The sequence below is a fragment of the Microtus oregoni genome, unplaced genomic scaffold (assembly GCF_018167655.1).
Source record: "Microtus oregoni isolate MIOR12 unplaced genomic scaffold, Mior012 000055F_ref0000237, whole genome shotgun sequence".
Classification (NCBI taxonomy): domain Eukaryota; kingdom Metazoa; phylum Chordata; class Mammalia; order Rodentia; family Cricetidae; genus Microtus; species Microtus oregoni.
In genome coordinates this window covers 540,621-564,523 of record NW_024543831.1, presented here as the reverse complement: position 1 = coordinate 564,523, position 23,903 = coordinate 540,621, and the positions used below count along the sequence as shown (strand labels likewise).

The window sequence follows — 23,903 nt, the reverse complement described above, 5'->3', positions numbered from 1 at the left end:
CGTTTCTATTCAGTGCAGGAGACAGTTAGGGAGGTTAACTTACCTGAGGCCACTTAGCCAATGAGATATAGTATTGCTGCTTTTTTGGTTGTTTTTAAAAATAAACCCTGTGCACCTGTCACCAGTGTCCCTTTGCCTGACAGGTAGACATCATTGTCCCAACACCAGGAGTCTAGTAGGTATTCCAGGACCGGTTTCTTTTGCCTTCTGGACATACAGAAAATGGGTTTCTAACTTTTGGCTCAATAGATACCCTATAAGTGCCAGTCATCTGCCAGTGTGCTACAGACCAGGGTTGTGACTCTTGGGAGTGGTCCTGCCATGCAGAGCACGGTGGAGATCTGTTGGGATTGCCAGATTGGGCTATGGGGTTGAGACACCAAAGGGACAGATGGCTAGCACAAAGTAAGGACAGGCAGAACGCGGCTGTGGAGGCCCACATGTGTATTACAGACCAGGAACATACACATGTACGAGCATGTTTAATGGCTCACAGGCCATGCCAAGCACAACACATGTGTGCATAAAGATATGCAGATAATGAGGATAGACTGATCCAGGCATAATCACTCATACCTGTAATTTCAGGATCTGAGAAACTAAGGCAGGGGGACTGCTAAAAGTTCAAGGCCAGTTTGGGCTATAGAATAAAACTATCTCCAAAAATAAAAAAGAAAGAAAAAGGAAAAAAATAGAAAAAGAAAGAAAAGGAAAAGAAAGGTCAATAATGTGGCAGAGTAGAAATAAAAAGATAATAAAGGCGGGGAAAAGACTAAAAGAGTTTGGAAGGAAGAGACAGTGAGGTGGGTGACTTTTTCTGACAACCCTATGATCTCTTTTTCTCCTTTGTCTTCCAGGCCTGGAATGGATGGGAGAAGGCTAAGTCAGGCCACACCAGGCCAGAGGCCAAGAGGTCCCAGGGCAAGACACAGGGAGACGGTTCCCAGCACTACCACAGGGTGGCACTGGAGACCATGACTGGCCTTGGTAAGGAGCTGGGGTGTAGACTCAGCGCAAGCCACTGTCCAGTCCTCTCTCCAGCCTGGCCCAGGAGGGCCAAGGCCAAGGTAGCATGCCTGTTTGGGCCCATGTGTCTGTTCCTGGGAGCCCGCTGCAGCTGGCTCACTCCCTAATTCAGCATCACTCACTTCATCGGAATCCTACTCCTCCCATGGGTCCCATGTGAGTGTGTGGGGTGCTGTTGGCTAGCAGGCAGGAGCAGGGCGGAGGTTCGGAATGGGGGAAAGGCTTTCCCGTGGCTCACGGGGGCCCCAAAGGGGGGGAAACATTTGCCTGAGATCACATGGCTGAGTTGTGGCCACCCAGATGCTCCTGAGCCTGGAGCTGGTGGAGAGAAGCACAAGCCTGGGGGACTGGGTTCCCCGTTTGTCTCTAGTGTGTCCTCAGTGTAGGTCACAGAGGAGATGGTCTGTAAATGTTTACTGATATCTGTCTCGACTGCCTATCCCTGCAACAGTCTCTGGGAGCAGTCTCAAGTTCCTCTTGGTTTCCTGGGTCCCATCTTCTCACTGCCCTTAGAAAGGAAGCACCTTACACATCTGTACTGTCAGCCTGCATCCTCCTTCAGTTCTCAGATTGGATTCTCTGCATCCACCTCTATGTCTTTCTTTGCTTGGTTGGTTTGGAACAAGGCTTCACTAGGGCAGGCTGGCTTTGAACTTGAGATCTTCCTGTCTCGGCTTCCTGAATGTTGAGGCCACAGGCTACCACCACTCCTGGCCCACCCTTACCTGTCTCCTTCCTTATTCAGCTAGCAAATATACCCCAAATATCTTTCTCTCTAGTTATGACATTGCTATGGAACCAAATGATATGCTTGGAGTCTCAGCAGCAAGCAGGCAATAGGGAGCTGGCCGTAAAGGGCTCAGGAGTGTAGGAGAAAGAGAATGCCGTGGCACGCACTCAGAAAAGGCTTCTTGGAGGCTGGACTTTGCCCTGTCTGGAAGGATGGTTTGGTCTCAGAGAAGCCAAGATAGTAAGCGAGGTGTCCATAAAGAACTTCTGAACTGTGCCCCTAGCTTGCTGCGTCGAGACTCCCTGGGTCCTTGGCTTTCCCTCTTGGGCTTTCTCCAGCTCTCCTAGTGGAGGCTTTGTCTTTGGACCTCTGTCCCCCGCTCTCTTTGCTCACAACAGAGCTCATCTCCGTTTCATGACTTAACTGTGATCCTCCTGGTGTGCCAAGCCACTTCAAGTACACAGCTCTCACTCAGCTGCAGAACTGTATCTCTGAAGGTTTCTGGGATACAATTCCCAAACTGTACCTCATGAGACCCTGAGCCATTGACTCAGAGCTCAGCAAAAACCAGTAGGATAAACACTCTGAGAACCATTGGCTTAGATGACACACGGGAGCCCTTCGCCTTCTCCCACACCCTGCTGGACTTTGAGAGAGATGCAGGATGGAGTAATTCCCAGCTTCCTGGAGCTTGACCCTATCTTCCTGCCCATAGGACAGGGAACTAACGTTTAGGGTTATAGAGTTGAGAAACTTCTGGAATCACCAACTCAAATCCCACTGCTCCATCCAGGCTGTCTGTCCTCCTTTCTCATCCTCTCCATCCACCGGTCCTCCACTGGGCTCCCAGTGCCACCAGCATCGGTCCACTCTGACTCTTCCCTCTATTATGCCAGTGTTCCTCTCTGGCTTTGGCTGTTTGTAGAAGATTCTCGGGCCTTTCACCTTCACTGGGTCTCTACCCTTTTAGCTGTCCCACTCAGAGTGAGCAGATTCATTTCCACTGTGTAGTCACGGGCACTCTCTATGCCAGTGACCGGCAGCAACTGCGCATTGCTTGCTGGGCCTTAGAAGCTGGCCTCTATCACACACTTTCATGATTGTCCTCAGCAAAGGCCTGGATACTAAAGGCTTGGTTGCTAGTTCATGACACTGCTGGGAAGTGGTGGTATCTTTAGAGCCTACTGGGACGAATTCCGATCATTGTGGGGGGTGCCCTTGAAAGGGATATGGGGACCCTTGCCTGCTGGCTTCCACAGAATGAATGAGTTACTCCACCTCACAGTCTTTCCATGCTCTGTCTCATCATAGGCCCTAAAGCCTAGGCCAAACAACCATGGGCTACAACTTTTGAAACTGTATGCTAGAATTAATTCACTGCCACCACACACACACACCCACCCCCACTAAAACAAGCGTCTCACTATGTGGTCCTGGCTTAGAACTCACAGAGATCTGCCTGCCTCTGCCTCCCGGAGTGCTGGAATCAAAGGAGTACAAACTTTTCCTCCTTTTAAATTCATTATCTCAGGTATTTTGTGACAGTAACGAAAAGATGATTAACCCGTTATGCTTGCTATCTAAGTGGGTTGTGTGTGTGGGAGACTAAGGATTTAACATAGAGCCCAGCACAAAGCCAGGCAAATACTCTGCCACCAGGCTATATTCTTAGTTCTCTTTTACTTCACATTTTGAGATAGAATCTCACTAAGTTTCCCAGGCTGGCCTTGAACCTGTGATCCTCTGGCTTCAGCTCCCTAAGTAGCTGGGATTACAGACCCAGCTTCAAGTGAGCTCTTATTCACAAACAAGCTTCGGCTCATACCACCCACTCTGCCTGCACCCTTTACTCTATTTTAAACCATTTCAGATTCTAACTTATTAATTAAAAATTCATCACTAATAAATGCAAATTAGGATTAGCCACAGTTGGTTCTGATTCCCCTTTCAGTTGGGATAAGAGAAGGGCCGAGGGAAGGAGCCGCTCATCCTGTGGGGCTGACTCACTGCAGCATGACCGCTGTGCATAACAGAAGTTCTACCGTGGTTACTTTCCTGCTTTCCCAGCAAAGAACCAATGAAAAATATCGTGCTCTTACATTTAACTCAGCTAGATTGGATTTCCTGACCCCACTAATCACAGAATGACAGGGTTTGCTGTATCATCTGTCTGATGAGAATGGTCGGTGCCCCAAACTACTCTGTAAATTATATTTTGAAGTAAATCTAGAATCTAGCCAGTTCTCGCCATTCCATCCCAACCACCCTCATCCAAGACACCGCCATCTCTCACCTGGACGATTTATGGCTATCGACACCTAACTGCTTCCACCCTTGGCTTAGAAGGACTATATCTGATACAGCAGCCAGCGAGATCCCATCAATGTACAAGTCACATCCCACCACTACCCTGCCCAGAGCCCCTAATGACTGTTTTCCCCTCAAAGAATGCCCAAAGTCACAGAGTCTAGAGTGTTCTCCATGACCTGTGCCCTGTTCTACCTCTGATACCATCTTGTTCTGCTTTCCTGCAGGCTGAGGGCTCTTTGCCATGGACTGGAGCTTCTTGCCATCACCTGCTTCAGGGCTTGGCTTGAGCATCACCTACTCATGAAAACTTTCCCCACCCACCATCTTTAAAAATGCAACGTACAAGTCCCTCATCTTCTGCACAGTGACCTTTCTTTTCCCTACATCACCCTCAGGACCCCATAAACTTCACAAAGATGGAGTCTGGTCTGTTTTGCTCACTGATTTATCCCAAATGCCTAGAACACATGACAATGAAATCTCTGTTAGGTTAAAGAACATATTCTCTCATGCCATGGCTCTGCCTTAAAAGTGAGGCTCACTGCAGGCGGCGGAAAGCGTTCAGTCCACAGAGAACATGGGCCTGGGACACACTGGGGACCTCATTTCATAGGAGTCGGGGTAGGAGGAGAGCAGTGTCTTAGGGATTGGTTATACTTGGTTCTCTACCTCTGAGCTCCTCCGTCCAGGTCCTCTACTTTATTTTTCGTAAGCTTTAAGGAGGTTTACTGTTCCTGTGGGCCCTTTTGTGACCGAAGGGAATCCACACTATTCTGACTACTTTAGTGTCTGTGTAGAGCAGAGGAATGGCTATGCGGCCAAAATAAACACATCAAATGAGTGAGGTGAGAGAAAGGGATGGCTAATTCATGTGCCAGCAGGGGAAAAAAGACATCCTGCCCCTCTCCTCCACCCCTCCATTTGTCACACCCAGCAATATCTGTCTCTATGTCAGAAGCAGAACCATAAAGGTCACAGCTGGGTAGAGGGAAGAACCGGGCACTGGGGTCATTTGCTCTTGTTGCTGGGGGCCCAGCTGGCCCCTCTCACATCCTCTTACAAAGTGGCCCACCTGGCCCTGCTTCTGAAGGATTGCAGGCTCTGAGACGGACAGGACCTCAGAGCAGGGGGACTTCTCGTTCCGGGTCAGTAGTTCCCAGACTAAGATGGGTGACCTAGTGCGTGTGGGTGGGGTGGGGTGGGGGGGGCTTTGGGTTGATGTGAGGTGAACTGGAGTTAGGGTTTATAGTCTGGAACTAAGCTCTAGGTTCAAAGAAAATGTCTAGGCTTGCTTCCACAACCAATGTTGAATGTTTTAGCTGGCAGGAAATGACCTACAGATCAGGCTAGGAAGTTGTGAGAACTACACTTCCCAGCATGCAATGAGATCAGCCACAGGGAGAATGGGAAGGCCTGGGGTCCTACCCTGAGAAACCCTGTTGTCTTCCTGCAGCTGAAGCAGCTGTGTAGTTCCTCCATTGTCTGCCAGGGCTCCTGAAAGTTGGAAGAGGAACTCCCAGAGGTATGGACTCAGCTGCATCCTCAACTCCCAAACACGTGCCATTTGCTGGCTTGGAGACAGGCATATTTGCCCTCAGCACAGCCCCAGGCTTCCATTTGCACACTCAGCAGGCAGACAGTGGTTTGCCTGCTCACACTGGCTTACACGTGCTTACAGAGGAACACACCCACACTCATGCCTGGGCACGCACACTTGCAGAGACACTCCCTGTGAAGGCCCACCATCCTTGGTCCAAAGAACTGGCCTAACTGGCATGCCCACGGGACGAGCCCAAACTTCACCGAGAGTAAGAGTTGGGACAGACACACTAAGCTTGAGTAGCTTCCCTGCCCCGCTCTTGGGAGTGGCAATAGGCCAATCTGACACTAACATCCTTAAGGAGGAAAGCTATATCCTATTTGGTCAAGGCCATATCCTGGACCCCTCCCCACCATTAGTGTTAGCCCTCGTGGAAGAAGGTAGGTCCTCTAGCTACTGTGGTGGGATCCCTTACCCAGCACTTTGAAACTGCTTCTCAGTACAAGGCCTTGGACATGGGCTTCTTTGAGTGGCCAGACACTGTTAAATGCATCCACAAATTCTGCTAGGTTGCTTCTATAGCTTTCTTATCCCTATAACCAGCTTGGGACTATTTCACACTAGGGGTCATTCACTGTGACAGTGACTGACTAGTCCTAGTGCCACCATGCAGCAATCTGAACATAGCCCTGCTATGCTGCTTCATCATGGGCCATCCTCCTTCCATCCCTCCTTCCACGTGTGCCCCCTGCCTACCCCACCCCAGCTGCTCTTTGTTCCTCTCTCCAGATGTGCGCAGGCAAAGCTATTACCTAAAAGGACAGTCAGAATGAAATATTAAATTCCCACTTATCCCTCTCATTCATGCATTGCCTTCAGAGCAGTGGGGCTGGGAACACGGGGCCCGGCTATGCTCCTTGAGGGTGGTCCCCAGAGACTGCAGAGGCCACTTGCTGATGTGGGGAAAATGGGGATGAGGTAACCTGCCACTTAAAGAATCAACAGCACTGGAAAGGTTTAAACTTCTGGCTGGAAGCTGCTCCCGGTGGGGCTGACCCACACAGCTCCTGAGCCCATCAGGAGAGCCAGGAGTGCCATGTTTTCTTGTCTCTTGGCTCCCGACTAATAACAGAACTGGCATGGTATGACCCTTTTCCAGCCGGAGCTCTGGTTGCTTTAGACCACCTATCCTCGAATACACTCTAGATGTTATGTGCAGGCAAGCACACACCACCGCCTAGATAGACCTGATCACGGGACACACAGCAGGTACCGGGTACCCATGGCCGCTTCCTCCCCATGGCTAGTCTCTTCTTCCTTCTCCTCCTCTCTGCTCCTACATCTGAGCCCTAAGGAGTAGCCCTTCCTCAAGACCATCACCTCTGTTCCTGGACTTTTGGAGAAGGGAGGATGCACACTCCTGCTGGTTGTGATTCTGAGGCTGGCATACTTGCCCTAGCAGGGTTTCTGGTCAGTTTTCTCATGCTGAGAAGTAACATCAATGAGAGGGTGCTTCTGGGTTCCTTACTTCCACCAAATTTCCAATCAGCTTCCCCCTCCCCAGAGTTCCTGGGTGGCAGAGTGGGATGCTGTAGTGGCTTTGGTGTCCTGTTGGAGGGAGCGCTCCATGATCACATGGACAATGGGATGTAAGTTGGACTACCTTCATATTACAAATCGGGAAACAGAGGTTCAGAGAGGTAAAGAACTTATTCAAAGTCACACAGCCAAGAAGAGTCCTTAAATGGACACATCCCTGGCCCTCGGGTAACACTGCTCATCACACTTGGTATGATGGCTCTGTGCATTTCCTCGTCCAACCCCACAGCCTCAGGGCCAGAGCTCCGGACCCTATATGTCTCCAACTTGTCCCAGAAGGGGGAAGAGTGGTGCAGTCCACTTCTGCTGTCTGTCCCTGTCCTGGCAGGTGACCTTGGCTATTAGCAGGCTCCAACCCCGGCACCTCTACTCCTATAAACATTCTCAGAGTCAGCGGCAGGGTGCTGAAGAAAATAGCAAGTGACCACAGCCTCTCGTTCCTAGGTGACAGGACAGCCCCAAGGACAGCCCAGTGTGGTCCCTGGATAGCTCCAGCTGCTCTCTGTGCAGATGTGTTTGGAATGTACTCACAGATGATATCCTCAGGGCTCCCCCAAACCTGTGTCTAGCTAGACTACGTTACTGCCTCATTTCCTGGAAGCCCAGGATCACGCTGTGTATGTTACATCCTGTCTCCTTTGGTGGCAGTGCCATGCCCCTTCCTGTTTTTTGAAGGTTCTTTGTGTCACTTTCTCACTCTGCAAGCAGCTCAGGTCTGATACTGAAAACACCTCCCCCTTTTGAAGTTTGGTGGCAATTTGGTGGCAATTTACTCCTTGGTGCATTTGTTTTGATGCTCCTATTAATGACAGTGATAATGATGGAGGTCGCGACAATAATAACAGAGCCTTGGCCACTTACTGACAGACTGGGTTGTGCTAGGTTATGTGACCTGCATTATGTGTCATTGGACAGCAGCCCTTCCTTCAAGGCAGGTCACACTACCCCCATTTTACAGACGAGGCTCACTCAGGTCACATCCCAGGTGAAGCCTCTCTGTGGAGCAACACAGCCCTCATTTCCCCTGACTGATTCACCCCTCCTGTAATGACAGAGGAAGATCTGGGAAAAGAGCAATTCAGTATCCAATGCCTTCAGGGTGCTTGCTCACTCTAGCCTCTACTTTCCCGTCTGTCTGGAGGCGAGCCTCGCCCTGCAGCCCTGCAGGCTTCCTCAACTCCAGCTGCAGAGCTTGGAGGATGTGAGCCCACCTGCAGACCTGTTCCACCAAGCTAGCAGGACTCCCTCGTACAAGAGTTCAGCCATTGCTGGAAACAGCACTTCCGGCCCCCTGAAGGTCACTCTGACCGCACCCTATAACACCCCCTCCCCATAAGGCAAAGAGGAAAGTGTGAAGAAAGAACCATGGCCTGAGCTGCAGAGAAGCAAGGGGTGGGGGGTTACAAAGACACAAACTTCCTAACGGGTGCAATGAAAGGGGCGGCTGCGGCTATGGAGGAACCAGAGGATGGGGAGAGGGAGGGGAGGCAGACTCATACCTGTGATATTGACCTCCACCTGCCCTGAGCGGGTGCCAATGGGGTTGGTGGCCTCACAGATGTAGGTTCCTGCCAGGCTGTAGTTGATGGGTCCTCGGAAGAAGAGGGTTCTGTTCTGGGCCTCCACACCCTTGGGGAGAGAGCCATTCAGCCTGTAGGTATTGGGAGACACAGGGAAGGGTTATGAACGACTCTTCAGCTCCAAGAATCAGCCCCCGGGCATCTACCGCTCTTCTGCTGAGTGCATGTATTAGGGGCTGTTTGGAATGGAGGGAAAATAGGAACAACAATAGTGTCTTGCATCTCAGTTTTCTATTATTCAGGAATTCATAGGTTTGGAGACAGGGTTTTGTTACGTAGCCCAGGTAGGTTCTGAACTTGCAGCACTCCTGACTGAGCCTCCCTGGTGCTGGGATGACAGGGTTTGGGCCACCATGCTTGGCAGTTCATGTCTGAGCATCATGCCACTGAAACCTATTCAAGGCAGGTGGGTACCATTTCCCCATTAACAGATGAAACCTGAGATTCAAGGCCAAGGGCACACAGCTAGGAAGAAGCAGAGCAGAGGCCAGCTGGATCTGCAGGCTTCAGAGGAGTGCTTGTTCTACCGCTCCTGCGGCTTCTGGGTTGACAACAGGGACACCTGGGTCCTGATCCTAGTTCTCCTTTGGTGGGGCCACTGAGGCCAAGAGCATTGGGAGAAGCTATTGGGATGCGGAAGCAGGCATGGCTGAACTCCTACTGATCATCTTGCCATTGCTGGAAATGTCTCAAGACGTTTTTGTGTGGGGAGCATTCTAGGAGTTTGCCAAGTACAGAAAACCTTCATCCTTCCCTTGTTAGCTGTTCTTCAGTAAAGCTCTGGGTACACGGCTGACCGGCAAGCAGGTTCTGCCCACCCTCTCCTTCAGAAGCAGTTTTGTGCCTACAAGTGCAGGCTGATAGGGAGGGTCTGCCAGGGTCCACTACTTCCTAGAAATGGTTTAGACTCACTTTTAGCTGCTGACTTCTGGCCATCCATGTCAACTTTCTTAGCTCCCCCCACACCCTGAGTCCCACCTAGTCTCTGGCAAGAATGGTGGTTTGAGATGTTCAAGTTGGCTAGCGGGGGATTGATTCCCCTCTGAAGGTCAAGAACCAGACTGTAAAGTCAAGAATGGGAGAGTGGGACACGGGCGTCCACTGCTGCCTCCACCCAGAGAACCTGGGGCTGTTGTACAGAAAGACTAGGAACAAAGGAAGACTGGGGTGTTCCAGAACACCAGCTTCCCAGGGGATACCTTGGAAAAAAATAAATAATGGGCACTGGGGTGGGGTGATTCACCAAAGAAAAGTGACAAAATCCTTTATTAGTGAGTGAAGGGAAGCAGGTCAGGAGGAACACCCCCGCTGGCATGATTATTATTAGTCCCAAACCCTAGCACTCATATGCAGAGGTGTGTACACAGTCTGTGTGCGTACGTGGGATCTCTTAAATCAACCCCCATGGGAAAATCTGAGCCTAGGCTCTAATCCTCCCTACTCCCTGGAGGTGTGAGGTCCAGCAAAGGGTATTTTCAGGGGATGGGTCAGCCCACAGCACTCACGTGGTCCAGTGGTACTCGGTGGCTGGAGGGTTAGCATCTGCTTTGCATGTAAGCTTCACGTCTGTCCTCTGCAGGTACCAATTGCCATCAAAGCCCTCAATGGTCACCTCAGGTTCATCTGTGGAGCAAGGGAGGATGTTGGAAGAGGGTGAGGTCAGGGAGCAGGCAGGGAAGGGATAGAGGGAACAGTTAAGGAAGGGAGACAGTGAGGAGCCAGGAGCAGCTGGAAGGAAAGGCAAGTTGGCATTCCAAGACCTCAGAGCAAAAGCAGCAAGGGGAAAGGTTAGAAGGAGGGGGCAGTGACAGAAAGAGAGGATGAGGAAATTGCAGCATCTTGGAGGAGAAAATCGAGGGGAGAGACTAGGGGACAGAAGAGGAGGGCAGACAGCAGAGGGTGGAAGGGGCCGGCCCCGGCTCACACTGCACGTTGAGCGTGAGGCTCTCCCTGAAGCGGTCCAGGTGATAGTTGACGATGCAAGCCAGGGACTGCCGGTGGGCTTCCCGGCTGGGCACCAAGCGGTAACGGCTGATGACTGTCACTGTGCCATTGGGGTTCCGAATTTCCTGGTACTCTGCCTCGCCCTTTAGCCGCGTTTCCCAGGACACCACACTGGGAGGCTTCCCGTTGGCTGAGGTGCAGGTGGCCACCAGGACCTTGTCATCCTGTCCCTTCCTGGCTCGAAGCACTGCATGGGTGCCCTCGATCCAGTTGGTAGGTTTGGCTGTGGGCACAACACCATGGCATCAGTTGAAGTTGCCCGTCACCCCTGCCTCTCAGCTGTGCTTGGCCAAAGCCCTTCCCAGAATTTCCCTTGGGAAGTGCTTCCTGCCAGTAAATCCTTCTTGCTGCCCGAACAGTCCTGTTTTTAGATTTCCCAGAGTCTTGGCATGATCAAGCCAAGCAGCTTCCTTCCTCACTACAGTGTCCTATGCACCTGCCTGTGTCCTAGTCTCCAACACAATGTCCCGTAGCGGGGGCTTCAACCTAAATACTGCCCCTGCCCATTGCTAAGGCCTCATCCCCAATCTTGGGAACTGTGGACAATCCGGCTAGTCAAGTGAGAGGCTCTATGCCTGGAGCTATGGGAACATGCCAACCCAACAGGGGTGTCTGGGGCCACTGGGACACATGCTAAGGATGGTCAACCCCTTTAGACAGGCAAGGGAAAGAGGCCCAGGGCATCTTACCCATCACAGTGAGATTGAGCTGGCTCTCGCGGTTGCCTGTAGGAAAGGTAGCAAATTCACAGATGTACATGCCCTCGTCCTCCAGCTCCAGGCGGGAGAGGCGGATGGTGCCATCAATGAAGGAGGGTCGCAGGAACTCCACTCGCTTCTCATAGGGCGGCAACACGGAGACGCCCATAGTTGGGTTGTAGATGGCCATGTTCTGCTTGGAGCCATTGGTGGCCTTCTGCCACGTGACCTGGGTAATCTTCACACTGGGCAGTGGGTTGGCAAAGCTACAGTGCAATACCACGTCTGTGCCGATGAAGCCATACATGGAGTCGTTCACCTGTACCACCTGCGTGTGAGTGCCTGGTGGACGGGAAGACAGGAAGTAGTCAGTGACGGGCACCATGCCCCACACCTACCATTCTCTGTCCTTTGCTCTTAACTTTTACAGCAGTCATTACTTTTATGAAAACAATCACCGGGTCTGGTGGTTTGTGCCTAGAGCCCCAGCACTCGGGAGGTGAAGCAGGAAGATTGCTATGAGACTTTGAAGCCAGTCCGGGTTACATAGTAAGGTCCAGGACAACCTGAGCCACGAATGAAACTCATTTAGAATCCCCTCCAAAATGAATTAATTAATTACCCGATATAAAAACCACCTATTAAGGTGGCTCAGTGGATAAAGACATTGGCCACCAAGGATGATGACCTAAATTTGATCCCTAGAACCCACACGGTAGAAGAGACCCCCTTTAAATTGTTCTCGGACCTCCGTGTGCCCACCACAGCATACACACACATACATAAAATAAATAAATGAATAATAAAATCTCATTCTAGATAATTCTGAAAAATACCACGAAGACAATGACATCATTCACTTGTAGCTCAGAATGGCCCTGGATTCATGATCTTCATATCTCAGCATCCTTCCCTTACCCCCTTCCCTGAGACAGGGTTTCTCTGTAAAATAGCCCTGGCTGTCCTGGAACTCACACTATAGACCAGGCTGGCCTTGAACTCACAGAAATCCACCTGCCTCTGCCTCCTGAGTGCTGGGATTAAAGGTGTGCACCATCACAGACCAACGTCTCAGTTTTCTGAGTGCTGTGATTCTCCATTAATGCCACTACAATGCCTGGCTTACTATCTGTGGGGTTTTTTTCTTTTGTTGTTATTTTTTGCATGTGTGTTGCACGTGCACACGAGGGTCTGAGGTTGATGCTAAGTATCCTCCTTAATTGATTCTACCATATTTTTCTTTCTTTGGACTATCTGGCTGGCCTGGAATTCACTGTAATAACCAGGCTGGCTTCGAATTTGCAGAGATCTGCTTGCATCTGTCTCCTCTGTGCTGGAATTAAAAGGCATGAGCTTCTTTGCCTTTTATTTTTAGGTAAGATCTCTCAGTTGGACCCAGATGGTGTTAATTTGGCTAGCCAGCTTGCCCCAGGGATCCCATCTTTGCCTCCTAGGCAGGCCACTACGCCCATCTGGCATTTGTGTAGGTGCTCTGGTCCTAATGCTTTTAGCAAGCACTTTATCCAGTGAGCCATCTCCCTAGCTTCCTATATATTTTTTTAAAAAATCAGAATCATACTGTACAGATTGTCCAAATGGTGCTTTTCACTTAGTGATGTGGGTCAGTGTTCCATGTTAGTACATACGTCCACATGCTAGCTTCTTCCCTTCGTTCTGTGGATGGAGACAACACACTTGGCAAGTCTTCCACTTCTGAGCTACATTCAAGCTCTGCCTCCCCTTGCCCTCCCAAGATGCCTCTGAAGGCAGTTTTGACTATATAGTCAAGTCTGATCTTAAACTAACCATCTTCCTGCCTCAGCCTCCAGAATTTTAGGATATAAGCGGTGGCACCTTACGAACTTAGCATGCTGTTTGTTTGTTTGAGGGTTGAAAGCTCTACTATCCAAGCAGAGCTCTAGCTAGGAGCTTTCCTGGGCCTCGGTTCCCTCATCTGACAAATGAGCCAGATAATCCATTCTTCTCTACCTCACCCGTTGCTGGGGAACCAAACAGCATACAGGTAAGAAACGGCAAGGAGGCGGGGGCAGGAACTGGAGAAGGTGCACAGATGCACAGCAGCAAGAGGGCCCCTCCCCTTCAGCTCCTGTGAGGAACCACTCAGGCCCTTTTGTTAGGAAGCTCCCAGTCTGATCTTCCAGGTTCCTCCCAGTACAGCCTCCCTGCCTCAGAATACGGCTGTGTATACCTGACTTCTCTCTTGGCCTAGGAACTCTTGCAGGGAGTTCTTTCCCTTCCTGGGTCTCCAAAGCCCAGCCCAGCTCAGCATCTGGCTTACACAGCAGGCTTCCGTGTTTTCTTTTCTCTAGTGTAGCAAATATTTATTGCTGGGCAAACTGCAGTGGTAGCCAGGAGAATGGAGACTCCCAGGAAGGAGTGGGCAGCGGGTGGCAAGGCATACGTTCCCTCCAGTCTCCACTAGAATCCTTGCTTTTGAGACCCTTAGCCTGAGACAACCACCCCAGACCAGGCTCTGCCCTCCACTTCTGTCCATCTCTGAGTCTGTCCTTCCTGTGATTGACGAGTGACTACCTTTGTGTTCTTTATACCCAACATCCTCATTTTACTGAGTACCATCAGTATAGCAGAGGCAGGAGGAAGGCTTTGAGAGGCCTGGGATCCAAGAGTGGGAAGCTGGGGCTTCTCCTTGCCTCCTCTGTGTGATAGAGAAGTGGGGGTTCTTGGGAAGGTCCCAAAGCCCATGGTCAGTTCAGCACATTGCTTCCCATTCCACTCTTCCAGAGATCACATTGACCGTGGGATCTTAGGGGCTTAGTATACAACATGTTCTCAGGAAATGCATGTCGAGCCAGGCACGGTGGGATGTGCTTATAATATTAGCCTTCAGGAGTTAGAGTCAGGAGATATTAAGTTCAAGGCCAGTGTGGACTACATAGTGAGACCTTGGGAGGCATGCGTAGGAAAAGAGAGGTATGTGTGTGTGTGTCTGTGTGTAAGAGAGAGAAAGAGAGAGAGAGATGCCGAAGACATGTTTTTGGCTTTCCCAAGCCATGTCCTTGGCATGGAGAATTTCATACATATCCCCGTTCTTTCTGCCATTCACACTAGAGTCTTAACGAACATATTGGGTGTTCCTGCCCCCCTGCCCCCACCGGCCCTTGGAAGTCCCAGACCCCTCAAGCAGCTGGGGGCTGGGGGAGCTGTGAGACAAGGTGAGGAGGGTGTATGGCACATAGTTGGGGGCTGAATTTCCGCCTACTGTGAGACCCTAGCAGTCAATTCCCTTGCCTCTGTAGAGGAGCAGGCTGGCTGCCTGGGTCTCCCTTATCCTTCTGGCTCTAACTGTCTCATGGCAGCCCCGCCCACACCCTACCCAGAAGCAGCCCGAGAGGAGGTCAGTGGGTCAGATGGTCTAGCACTCTTGCTGACTGGTCAGCTGGCAAGCAATTAATTCTTCCATCCTCCCTGACAGGATAAATGGGTGCTCCCTGATGCTCCTCCAGCCTCCACTCCCCAAGCCTGCTGGAGGCTGCCCAGCAGCTGAGATAATGTGGGCATAATTGGGGAACTTGCGCCACACAAAGCCAAGAACTGGAAAAGCCAGTTGGGAGGGCTTGGGCCACAACGTGAGAGTTGGGGGAAGGGGCATAGGTATCAGGAAGCATCTTGGTGTTAGGTATGGTGGGCCTGGAGGAATACATGGCCCATCAAGTCCCCACTACCCCGTCTCCTCTCATCCCTTCTGCAGTTGTGGGGCAGGCAGGGGGGAGGCCCTGATGCACAGACTGATTGATATTCCTGTGCTGTTTCCCAAGCAGTGACCTCACCCTTCAGGGATAAGTTGGTGCCAGGAGGGGAGGTTGCTGCTGATGCCCCATGTAAGCTGGGGAGGTTTCTGTGCCAAAGCAGGTGTGTGTGTGTGTGTGTGTGTGTGTCCCTAAGTCTACCCTGGATAGAGGCCATTTTTCTCTCCTCTGGGTTCTCCCAAAAGCATCTTCATGGTGTAGAGAGAAGCATTCCTGGTGTCCCCTCATTGTACACAAAGGCATTTCTGGCCCTTTCTGGCCCTGCAATGGACTGGGTGGGGACATGAGGACCTTTCAGTAGTAGGCATGCTCACATTTAGTCTTGGCATCTGTCATGGCTTGCTATCAACAGAGCCTAGGAGGTAGTCCATGGGGGGCATGTGGGGCTCCTGAAGTATTAAGGGTAAAGCCCCCAATGTCTTGGCGTTGAGAGGGGAAGATTAGCACAATTAGGCCCCGCTTCAACACTCTAGCCTGAGGGACCTGGTTCCCAAGCTTCTGTGGGGGCTCCCTGGCTTGGACTAAGCATGCCAAATCAGATCTAAGTATCTAGCTCTTAGACTGGGTGGCTTTCAAAGGGAAAAGAGCTCACCCTTGAATATGGAGAGGAGGGGCTGGGTGGAAAGCCTGAGAAAAGGAACAGGATTGGTGGGTGCCTGCAGGGGCAGGTGTCAGGAAGGGAGGTCTTAGAGCATACTCAGTTTTCTCCATGTCTGCTCCAGCTTCATGGTCCGGAAAATGACATGGGTGGCTCCCAAGCTCTGCACGGTCTTTCTGGCACCCTTATTTGAGGTGTGCGATGGGATTGGGAAGAGTCTGCAATATGAGTTTGCATTCTGCCTCGGTGCCTTCCAGTGGGCCAATGACTCGACCTTTCTGTGACTCAGTTTACACCGAGGGTACACATCTGAGAAATGGGGGTTCTAATAGCTAATGCCTCTTTATAAAACTGCTGTAAGGATGAGATGAAGGAGTACATGGGAAACTTAGAAAGCAGTACCAGCACAAAATAATGTTGGCTGTCGCCATCATCATTGTCGTCATCATCACCAACAACATTATCTGTGAAGCAGTGGGCCTCCCCTTCTGGGACTTCAATCAACAAATGTTTACTGATTATCTACCTGGCACGAGGCACTGAACAGGGTGCTACAGGCCCCCTTTTCTGGGATACCGAGATAGTTCTCACTCCTGACTTTCTGGTGGGCACTTCTACTAGGAATCCAATGGCATATAACCATGCAACTGTACCCATTACTATTTCCTGCACTTGTGCGGAGTGCTTGTCCTGTCACTCAACGGGTGTCTAGCTACCAAGGGAAAAGCAGGGATGTCCTTGACCTTGGGCTGCGTTGATCACGTTATGCCTGCCATGGTAGGCAGCACGGTTTGGGGAATCTGCTGACTCTCTGGTTACCCGAGCAATAAGAAAGCTTCCCCTGCAGATTATAGAGTAGAGCTTATGACATGGTAGTGCACGAGGGCTCAATGGGTCGGGCAACCTGCCACTAACTAGGTCAGGAGGGGTTAGGTCATCTGCCCAAGAACAGACTAGTAGCCCCTCTGGCCTAATGCAATTCCTACCCTAAACCAGAGTCTGGCTCAATCTATCTTCTTAGGGATCTTGTTCTGGGTGGTGATCTTCTGGGAAATACCCCCAGAAACCTTTGAAAACGACACAAAAGCTAATTCCAATACCCAGCCCTGGTACTTATAGGTGCCTCGTGTTGACTGGGGGTTAGAAATGGAATCTAGTGAGCTCAGGCTGGAGCGCCTACAGAAGGCTGTTATGTGCGCAGTGAGAAGAGAAAGGAGTAGGGGGCAAGGGGTGCAGAAATCATAGAACCTGTACCTACAAAAGGGGGGTTCTTACACCTTAGGGTACACAGTGAGTCTTTCTCTGCCCCGACCTTAATCACTGCCTAGATCCCCCTGACCACCCTATATGGTCAGGGTCCAAGACACACGTCTCTGGGATCTCAGTTTCCCTAACAGAGCACAGGTGAGGTGGTTGGGGCGACCTGGCTTCTCAGAAGTGCTGAGCCAGCAAGGCAAGCATCGGACCAGCCCCCCTACAACGTCACAGGGCTGCAAAAGCCCAAGCTCAGCAACAAGACACAAAGGCTCTTCAGTTGTGGCAGAGGAACCTGCTCCCCAGAGCCCTGCCCTGCTTGCTGTGGAGCTGATCTGCAGGGGGGTGGCAAGAGTTCCCACGCATCGGGCGTGGCCACATGAGCAGTTTCTCTTCCTGCCCTTTTTGACTTTAGAACTCCTGTCCTCGCTGGGCAAGCTGGGTCTGAGCTCAGGAGGTGGGTGTGTAAATGAGGGCTTTTGTGAGGACCACTGTGGCCGGACCTGGCCGGGCAGATCTTCTCCAGGCCTTCATTTCCTGAAGCTTGCCTCAGTGTCTCCAGCAGCGGCTTGAGCAGAGTGTTAGCACAAGAGAGAGAATAAAGTCTGTGTGTACAGGTGTGGGCTGCGGGGCTCTCTGACAAGGACCTGCACCAAAAACAAAGGGTTTTACTTTGTTGTGAGACAAAGTCTCACACTGTAGCCTAGGCTACCCTAGAACAAGACTATGCAGTCTAGGCTGGCCTCAAACTCATGGCTAGTCTCCTGTCTTAACCTTTTGACTAAGTTTCCTGCCCAGTGTGGGATTAGTTATATGTGAGAGCTACAATGACCATGACGCCTGGCATGACCCCTTCCCCCAAGTGTGTGTGTGTTTAGGTCTGGGACTGTATTGGAAATCCAACCCAGGGCCTTGCACATACTAGCTAATTAAATGCCCTACCAACAAGGTACATCCTGAGTTGAAACCAATATCCTTTGCTAGTTCTAGGGCTTTCTAGGCATGCTCCCTCCCTCCCCTCCAGGAGCTGGCAGACAGGACAGGACTTCCGGTGGTGAGGAACAGCTAAGTGCAAGTGGGAATGACTCACAAAGGGGAGGGGGAAGGGTCCCTGAAACTCTGCTGAGTCAGCGAGGTGACCTAAAGCTTTAGGACCCTCCCTCCCCTCAGCACAGCTTCTTTCCGAAATGTGATCCCTCAGGAAGTCCAAGCAGGAAGCATTTTGGGTAGACCGGCAAGGAAGACGTGGGGCCAGGAGAGAACCCTCTTTCTGGGCCATCTCTCCTCGGAAGGTTTTTGCCGGCCTGTCATCTGGACCCAATGGTTCTGCCAGCCAAGAACCCATAAGGGTAGGGCACTAGCTAAAGCCCTTTGAACTTGTCCTTTCTCGTCTCTACGCCCCAGGCACGGTTCCCCATTAATTCAGGAGCTCCTTGGTTCCCAGGCTGCATCGCCTGCTTCCAAACTCCCCTTCAGGGCCACAGTGATGTGGCTTAGAGGGCTCTAGGGGCAGACAGAAGAAGTGTCCCATTTCTTATCCCAGTGCCCAGCCAGTCCTCCCAGGGGAGCCACAGCAAGAAGGCATAGTACGCATGTTTTATGCACAGTGCTTTAGCATCTCCGTTTCTCACCTCCTGCGGTTCAGGAACCTCTGCTGGTGAGAAGGCCTTGGGGACAGAGCTTCTGGGATGACTCCAGGGCCTCTGTGTTCCTTGCACTTTCACCACCAGCCACTCACAGTAGTGATAATGTCCTATGATCCCACAGTCAGGGGCTAATTGCTACTGTCTGAGCCCAGGCGCCTCCACCCCCAGCTCTGGGGTCACAGAAACTGCCCATGTTTTCCTCTTGGCTAAATGCTCCCCCCAACTCCCCATATGGAGTTGGCTAATGATGGGCTGTGGGGCTGGCGCCGGTTGCCTTTGGGTGGGGGAGCATAGTGCGTGGGAGAAGAGGGGGCGAGGCAGCCTGGGAAAAGACCCAGGAGGAGCCAGGTCCCAGGATCTTCCAGACAGACTGGGCCAGCCCCAATCCCCCTGGCAGTGCAGAAGCCCCAGGGATGGCAGCAGCCATGGGGGTGCTCTGACAAACCCCATCTCTTCCTGAAACCTGGCAGGACAGGCTAGGGGACGGAGATCAGTCAGGGAGCTGGACTTTGATTCTCCCATCAAGGAACAAGGGGTTGAGGATGCTTGGACCACCCCTCCTGCAGGTTCATTCCCTGTTGTCACCCCATCCCCCAGGAACTCTGGCAAGCAGGGAATCTACACTGGTACCCCAAGAACATAGGGCCTCGCTCCTAGCTATGTCTATTTCCATCTCTAGCCTTCAAACTGTTAGCTCTTGGCCCATTCTACTTCCGCTCTGGCATTACACCTGCCATATCCCTGTCACCTTTCCTCTGGGCAGCGGGAAATTGGGAGAGGCAGGCTCTGGTTCTTACTACCTAGTCCCTGTTGTCACCTGGGCTTGAGTAAGGCCAGTGTTCTTTTCTGTAAATGGGAATGGTGGACCTGAGAATCCGGGAGGGTTTCTGTGGCTCTAGCCTGCTCAGCTCACTCTGCCTCAGCTCTCCTCCTCTGGATCTGCGTTCGGGAACCTGTGGCCTGACCAGTTGGTCTCAGTCTTGGTATGCTGGCCAACTGCTGGAAATCCTGCAGGATCAAATCCAGGCTGTACCCCAGCTTTGCTGTGGTTATTTCACAGCCAAGCAGTTACTCAGTCCAGCCTACAGAAGGTCCTTAACAGCTCTGTTTCCTCTGTAGCATTTGTCCAGATCTGAACTCCCCCTAAGCCACCAGCACCCTCATCTCCAATAGCCTCTCAATGTTCCTGGGCTTGGCCCCCATGCATAACCCCTTCCTTTGTAACCTCAACCCTCTTGTCTTATGCCTCCTTCATTCTCTTCAAGCCTCACCCCTGTGCCCAGAGCACCTCTCACTGGTCCACTGCAGGACAGCATTGAGTGTAGAGACCCTGCCTGGAGCTCCCATGTCATAGAGTAAACTTTCTGAACTCCAAGATCAAGCCCAAGGTCACCTAAGTGGGTTTTGAACTCATGGCAGTCTGCCTAGCCTCCTGAGTGCTGGAATTGTAAGTGTGAGCCACTGGGCTCCAAGGGAAGAGGCTGAAGAGCCCCAGATCAGGAGGGTTGAGAAAATGAGGACACAAGAGATGGCTAGAGGTCTGGCTTGCTATCCCTGCCGAAAACACATACTTGTGACTTCTGTCCTTTCCCAAATTCCCCAGGACTCGACTTCCTGGAGCCCTCTCCTGGCTCTGTCAGGGGTCAGGTGGTGCTATATGCTCAGGGTGCACACATGGGTATGTTCTTGTCATAGCACCTTAGTCCAAAGCCTAACACTCAGAACTCACAGGGCACCCCCACTGGATAGTGAAGGTTGTAAGCCACTTGTGGTCCTGGGCCAAGACTAGCCATTGTCTCAGGTCCAGTGGCAGCATCCTGGGAAGCACATTATTCAAAGGGAAGAGACAGAAAGCGAGCCCTTAGTTGTATAGAAGAGACACAGCTTAAGGCCTGACTCGTCTTCACTGCCCAGAAATGAGAAGCAACATCCCCACAGGATGTGGGTCAGTTTGGGGGTCAGTTTGACCACCTGCCCACCTTTCAATTTCATACCTTCCTGCTTGCTTGCTTCCCAGCTGACAGGCTTGATTCCCTTTCTCTCTCTCCTGTCCCAGTTCCCAGCACCCCGTCTCCCTGCCTTCCTCACACCAGAGTAGAAGGTGAAAAATTGTTTTCTCACCTAAGCTGCCGCAGAGAGCCCTCGCTCCCACCACCTAAGCCTGTTTATGCCTTCGTGTTCACCAGCTCAACGCCCTCCCTCCACAGCCCTGGGCCACTCCTTGTCTGGCCTGGCCTTTCTTGACTTGCAGGCAGAGAGGCTTCTGGTTCTGAGGCCAAGGTTCAGAGAGGTTCAGTGAGGCAAGGACAGCCGACACCGCAGTGAACCCCATTGTCTCTCAGCAGACACCTGGGTGGGTTTCCTTCTGTGAGCACGCAGCATCGCTACCGACACATTTGGGAAAGTGTAGGCAGCAGCCTCTTTGGAAGACGAGTGCTGAGGAGGGAGGTGCTGGGGGCTGCTGAGAAGGCAGAGGAAGAATTCCCTAGGCTTCCCCCCAGGGGAACCTTCACAAGGCTCAGGACTGACATGTGCCTTCCTTGCCTCAGCCCTCAGAGTTCCAAATACAAATATTCAGTTCTCGGGTCTGCCTTGTACCAAGAATGGCAGGGTGGGCCACCCCAGCACCCACCTCTGCAGATGCTCTTTCTTTTGGGATGGCTGCAGGGAGGGGGGCTATCAGGCAGGTACAGCTGCCTGCCGACAGGGAAGGCTCACTGTAAGACAAAGGACTTGGGTGGAAGGAGTGACGGATAGAGAAGGGGCTGGGAGATTTAGCGGCTGTGGTCTGTGGAGAGGATTGGGATGTATGGAGTAATCAGTCCATGAGCACTGACTTCCAGTTCAGTTTGGGCAAGACGAGGGTTGGCATGTGCCGCTCGTGAACTGGACAACTTTGAGCTGCATGGATCTCTCCAGTCCTCAGTTTACTCATATGTAAAGTGGGCTAATCACAGTGCCGTTTCCTAGGGCTGCCATGAGGGTGGAATGAGACCATTCCCATGTGCTCCTAGCATGGCGTCTGGCACATGGAGATGCTGCATGACGCCTGGGGAAAGACCTGCCTGGATTCAGGTGAGCCGGCTTCCTGAGCATGAGCACAACTGACCTAGATACTGCTGACATTTGGGGCCAGACAATCACCTCTGGTGGGATCTGTCTTGTGCCCTGCAAGTCACATAGCAACATCCCCAGCACCAACACACGAGATGTCAGGAGCATCGCCTTCATTGGTGACAAAAATGAAATGAAATAAAAATCATATGGAGATACTATCACATGCCCCCAGGAGAACAAAATGTCCCTGGTGAAGACCATGGGACTAGAGGAGGGAACTGTGAGCTCAGGTAGGAGAGGTGCAATGCATGATGGGTGTGTATGGCCAGTCATGGCAAGCTGGGTGTAGAGGGGGTGAGGAATACATTCTACTGTAGGACGTTCCAATGGGGAAACCTTCCTTGTATTTCCTGAGTAAGAAGAGAGATGCAGGCTTCTTCCTGTCTGAAGGCCAGAGCTGAGCTATGCATGGGGAGACAGGTGGTCAGAACAGTGGGCTCACAAGGTGGCTGTCTAATAGAACACAGGCTGTGGAGAGACTTTCTTGTCTCCGGAGGATGGGCAGCCAGGGGAATGGATGCAAGCAGGTAGATCTGCTGGGGGAGCATGTCCAGAACCCCTCGTCACGGAGGGTGGGGAGGCTGTGAAGGCAGAGGGAGGGCTGGGTACACTCAGGGCTGCGCTAGCAAGAACCAAGGTGAGGTAGCATCTTCCTTCGAGGGTAAACTGCTATCATTTTGGAAGGATTTTCACCTCATTTGGTTCCTGCTTAAGTGAAATCCACAACATGTGTTCTCTGCATTAGTGGAGTGTTTGTGCTTAATTAGTGGCAAATTCTTTCATATTAAAGTCATTAAGTTTTGCTGTTTGCTCTCCTCACCCTGGGCCTGGCTCTCCTGCTTTTGCTTTAATGTGGGAAGGCCTAACTGGAGAAACACAGATCCCTCCAGCGTGGTGGGCTCAGGAGGGATTCATGCAAACATGTACACACGCATGTGCGCGCATACACCCCCCCACGCACACATACACACACACACACACACACACACACACACACACACACACACACTCACACATGCATGCATCCTGTGGCATTCAGATTCCACTGGCCAGTCCTGATGGCTGTCCCACCCAGAACTGGCATCTGTCCCTCCTGGCCCTGTGTCCATACCCCCAGGCACCTTTGGAGCTACCTTATAGGAAAGGATAGAGGTCAGAGGAGTATTCCAGACTACCGAGTGAGGGCCTGCCTCTCCAGCGGAGGGACAGGGACAATGCAATGTGGAACACACAACTAACCGCACAGCAGGCTGAGTTTCCACGATCCCAGTGGGCAGCAGGACTGAGCGCAGGGAACCAAGGGCCACTGAGAGATCCTGGGATAGGACAGAAGGCAGGCCTTGCTCCAGCTCCAGCCCCTCTGGAAGGATTGTCTTATCAGTTCCTAAGGCTGAAATACAGAACTTGAAGGTGGTGCTTTGTAGCCCAGAACTACAGTGACCCCAAACTCCTATATATGGCATGGATGCCCTTAGAATATTAGTTTTAGGGGTCATAGCTCAACTCCATCCTCCCCCAGCTACCCAACATAAACCCTGACAGCAGTTCCAGCCTGGTTTCATGGCAACCCAGACCACAACAAAAGCAGGGTCGAGACTCCAACCTGAGTGCTGACCTCTTTTGGGTCTTAACCACAGAACACAGCCAACCCAGCATTCCAACCTCGCAGGGACAGTCCTAGCCTCTCCTTTTTAGACACAGATTTCCCAGGCTGGGCCTGGAATGGTGGGCTTGAAGGATCCTCTTGCCTCAGCATTCTGAAAAGGATAGCTGGGACTACAAGTGGGTGCCACTATGGTGGCTTCCTTTCAAATTCAGCCAAGCTTACTGTCACAGAGAAGCAAGACACTTATGACTCGGTGTGTGTGTGTGTGTGTGTAGAAGATGGCAAGCCCTTCAGAGGGTCCTGACATGGCAATTCAGGGAGAAGGAGGATGCCTCACTGGGGCACCCTGCTGTCACCTTCTGCAGGTCCGTGGACAGGTCCAGGTTCTGCACAACTAACTGTCCCTC

At 51.8% G+C, this 23,903-nt stretch overlaps 1 protein-coding gene across 1 annotated transcript in view; it reads right to left on the bottom strand.

The window, feature by feature from the left end:
• Positions 1–23,903, bottom strand: part of Nectin1 (nectin cell adhesion molecule 1) — a 60,624-nt gene that overhangs the window by 2,844 nt on the left and 33,877 nt on the right. Inside the window, exons 2-5 of the mRNA XM_041638500.1 lie at positions 11,479–11,829; positions 10,710–11,012; positions 10,291–10,408; positions 8,705–8,856 (exon numbers count right to left, since the gene is read on the bottom strand). Of these exons, the coding sequence (XP_041494434.1) occupies positions 8,705–8,856; positions 10,291–10,408; positions 10,710–11,012; positions 11,479–11,829 (924 nt within the window). The remainder of the gene's footprint in view (positions 1–8,704; positions 8,857–10,290; positions 10,409–10,709; positions 11,013–11,478; positions 11,830–23,903) is intronic.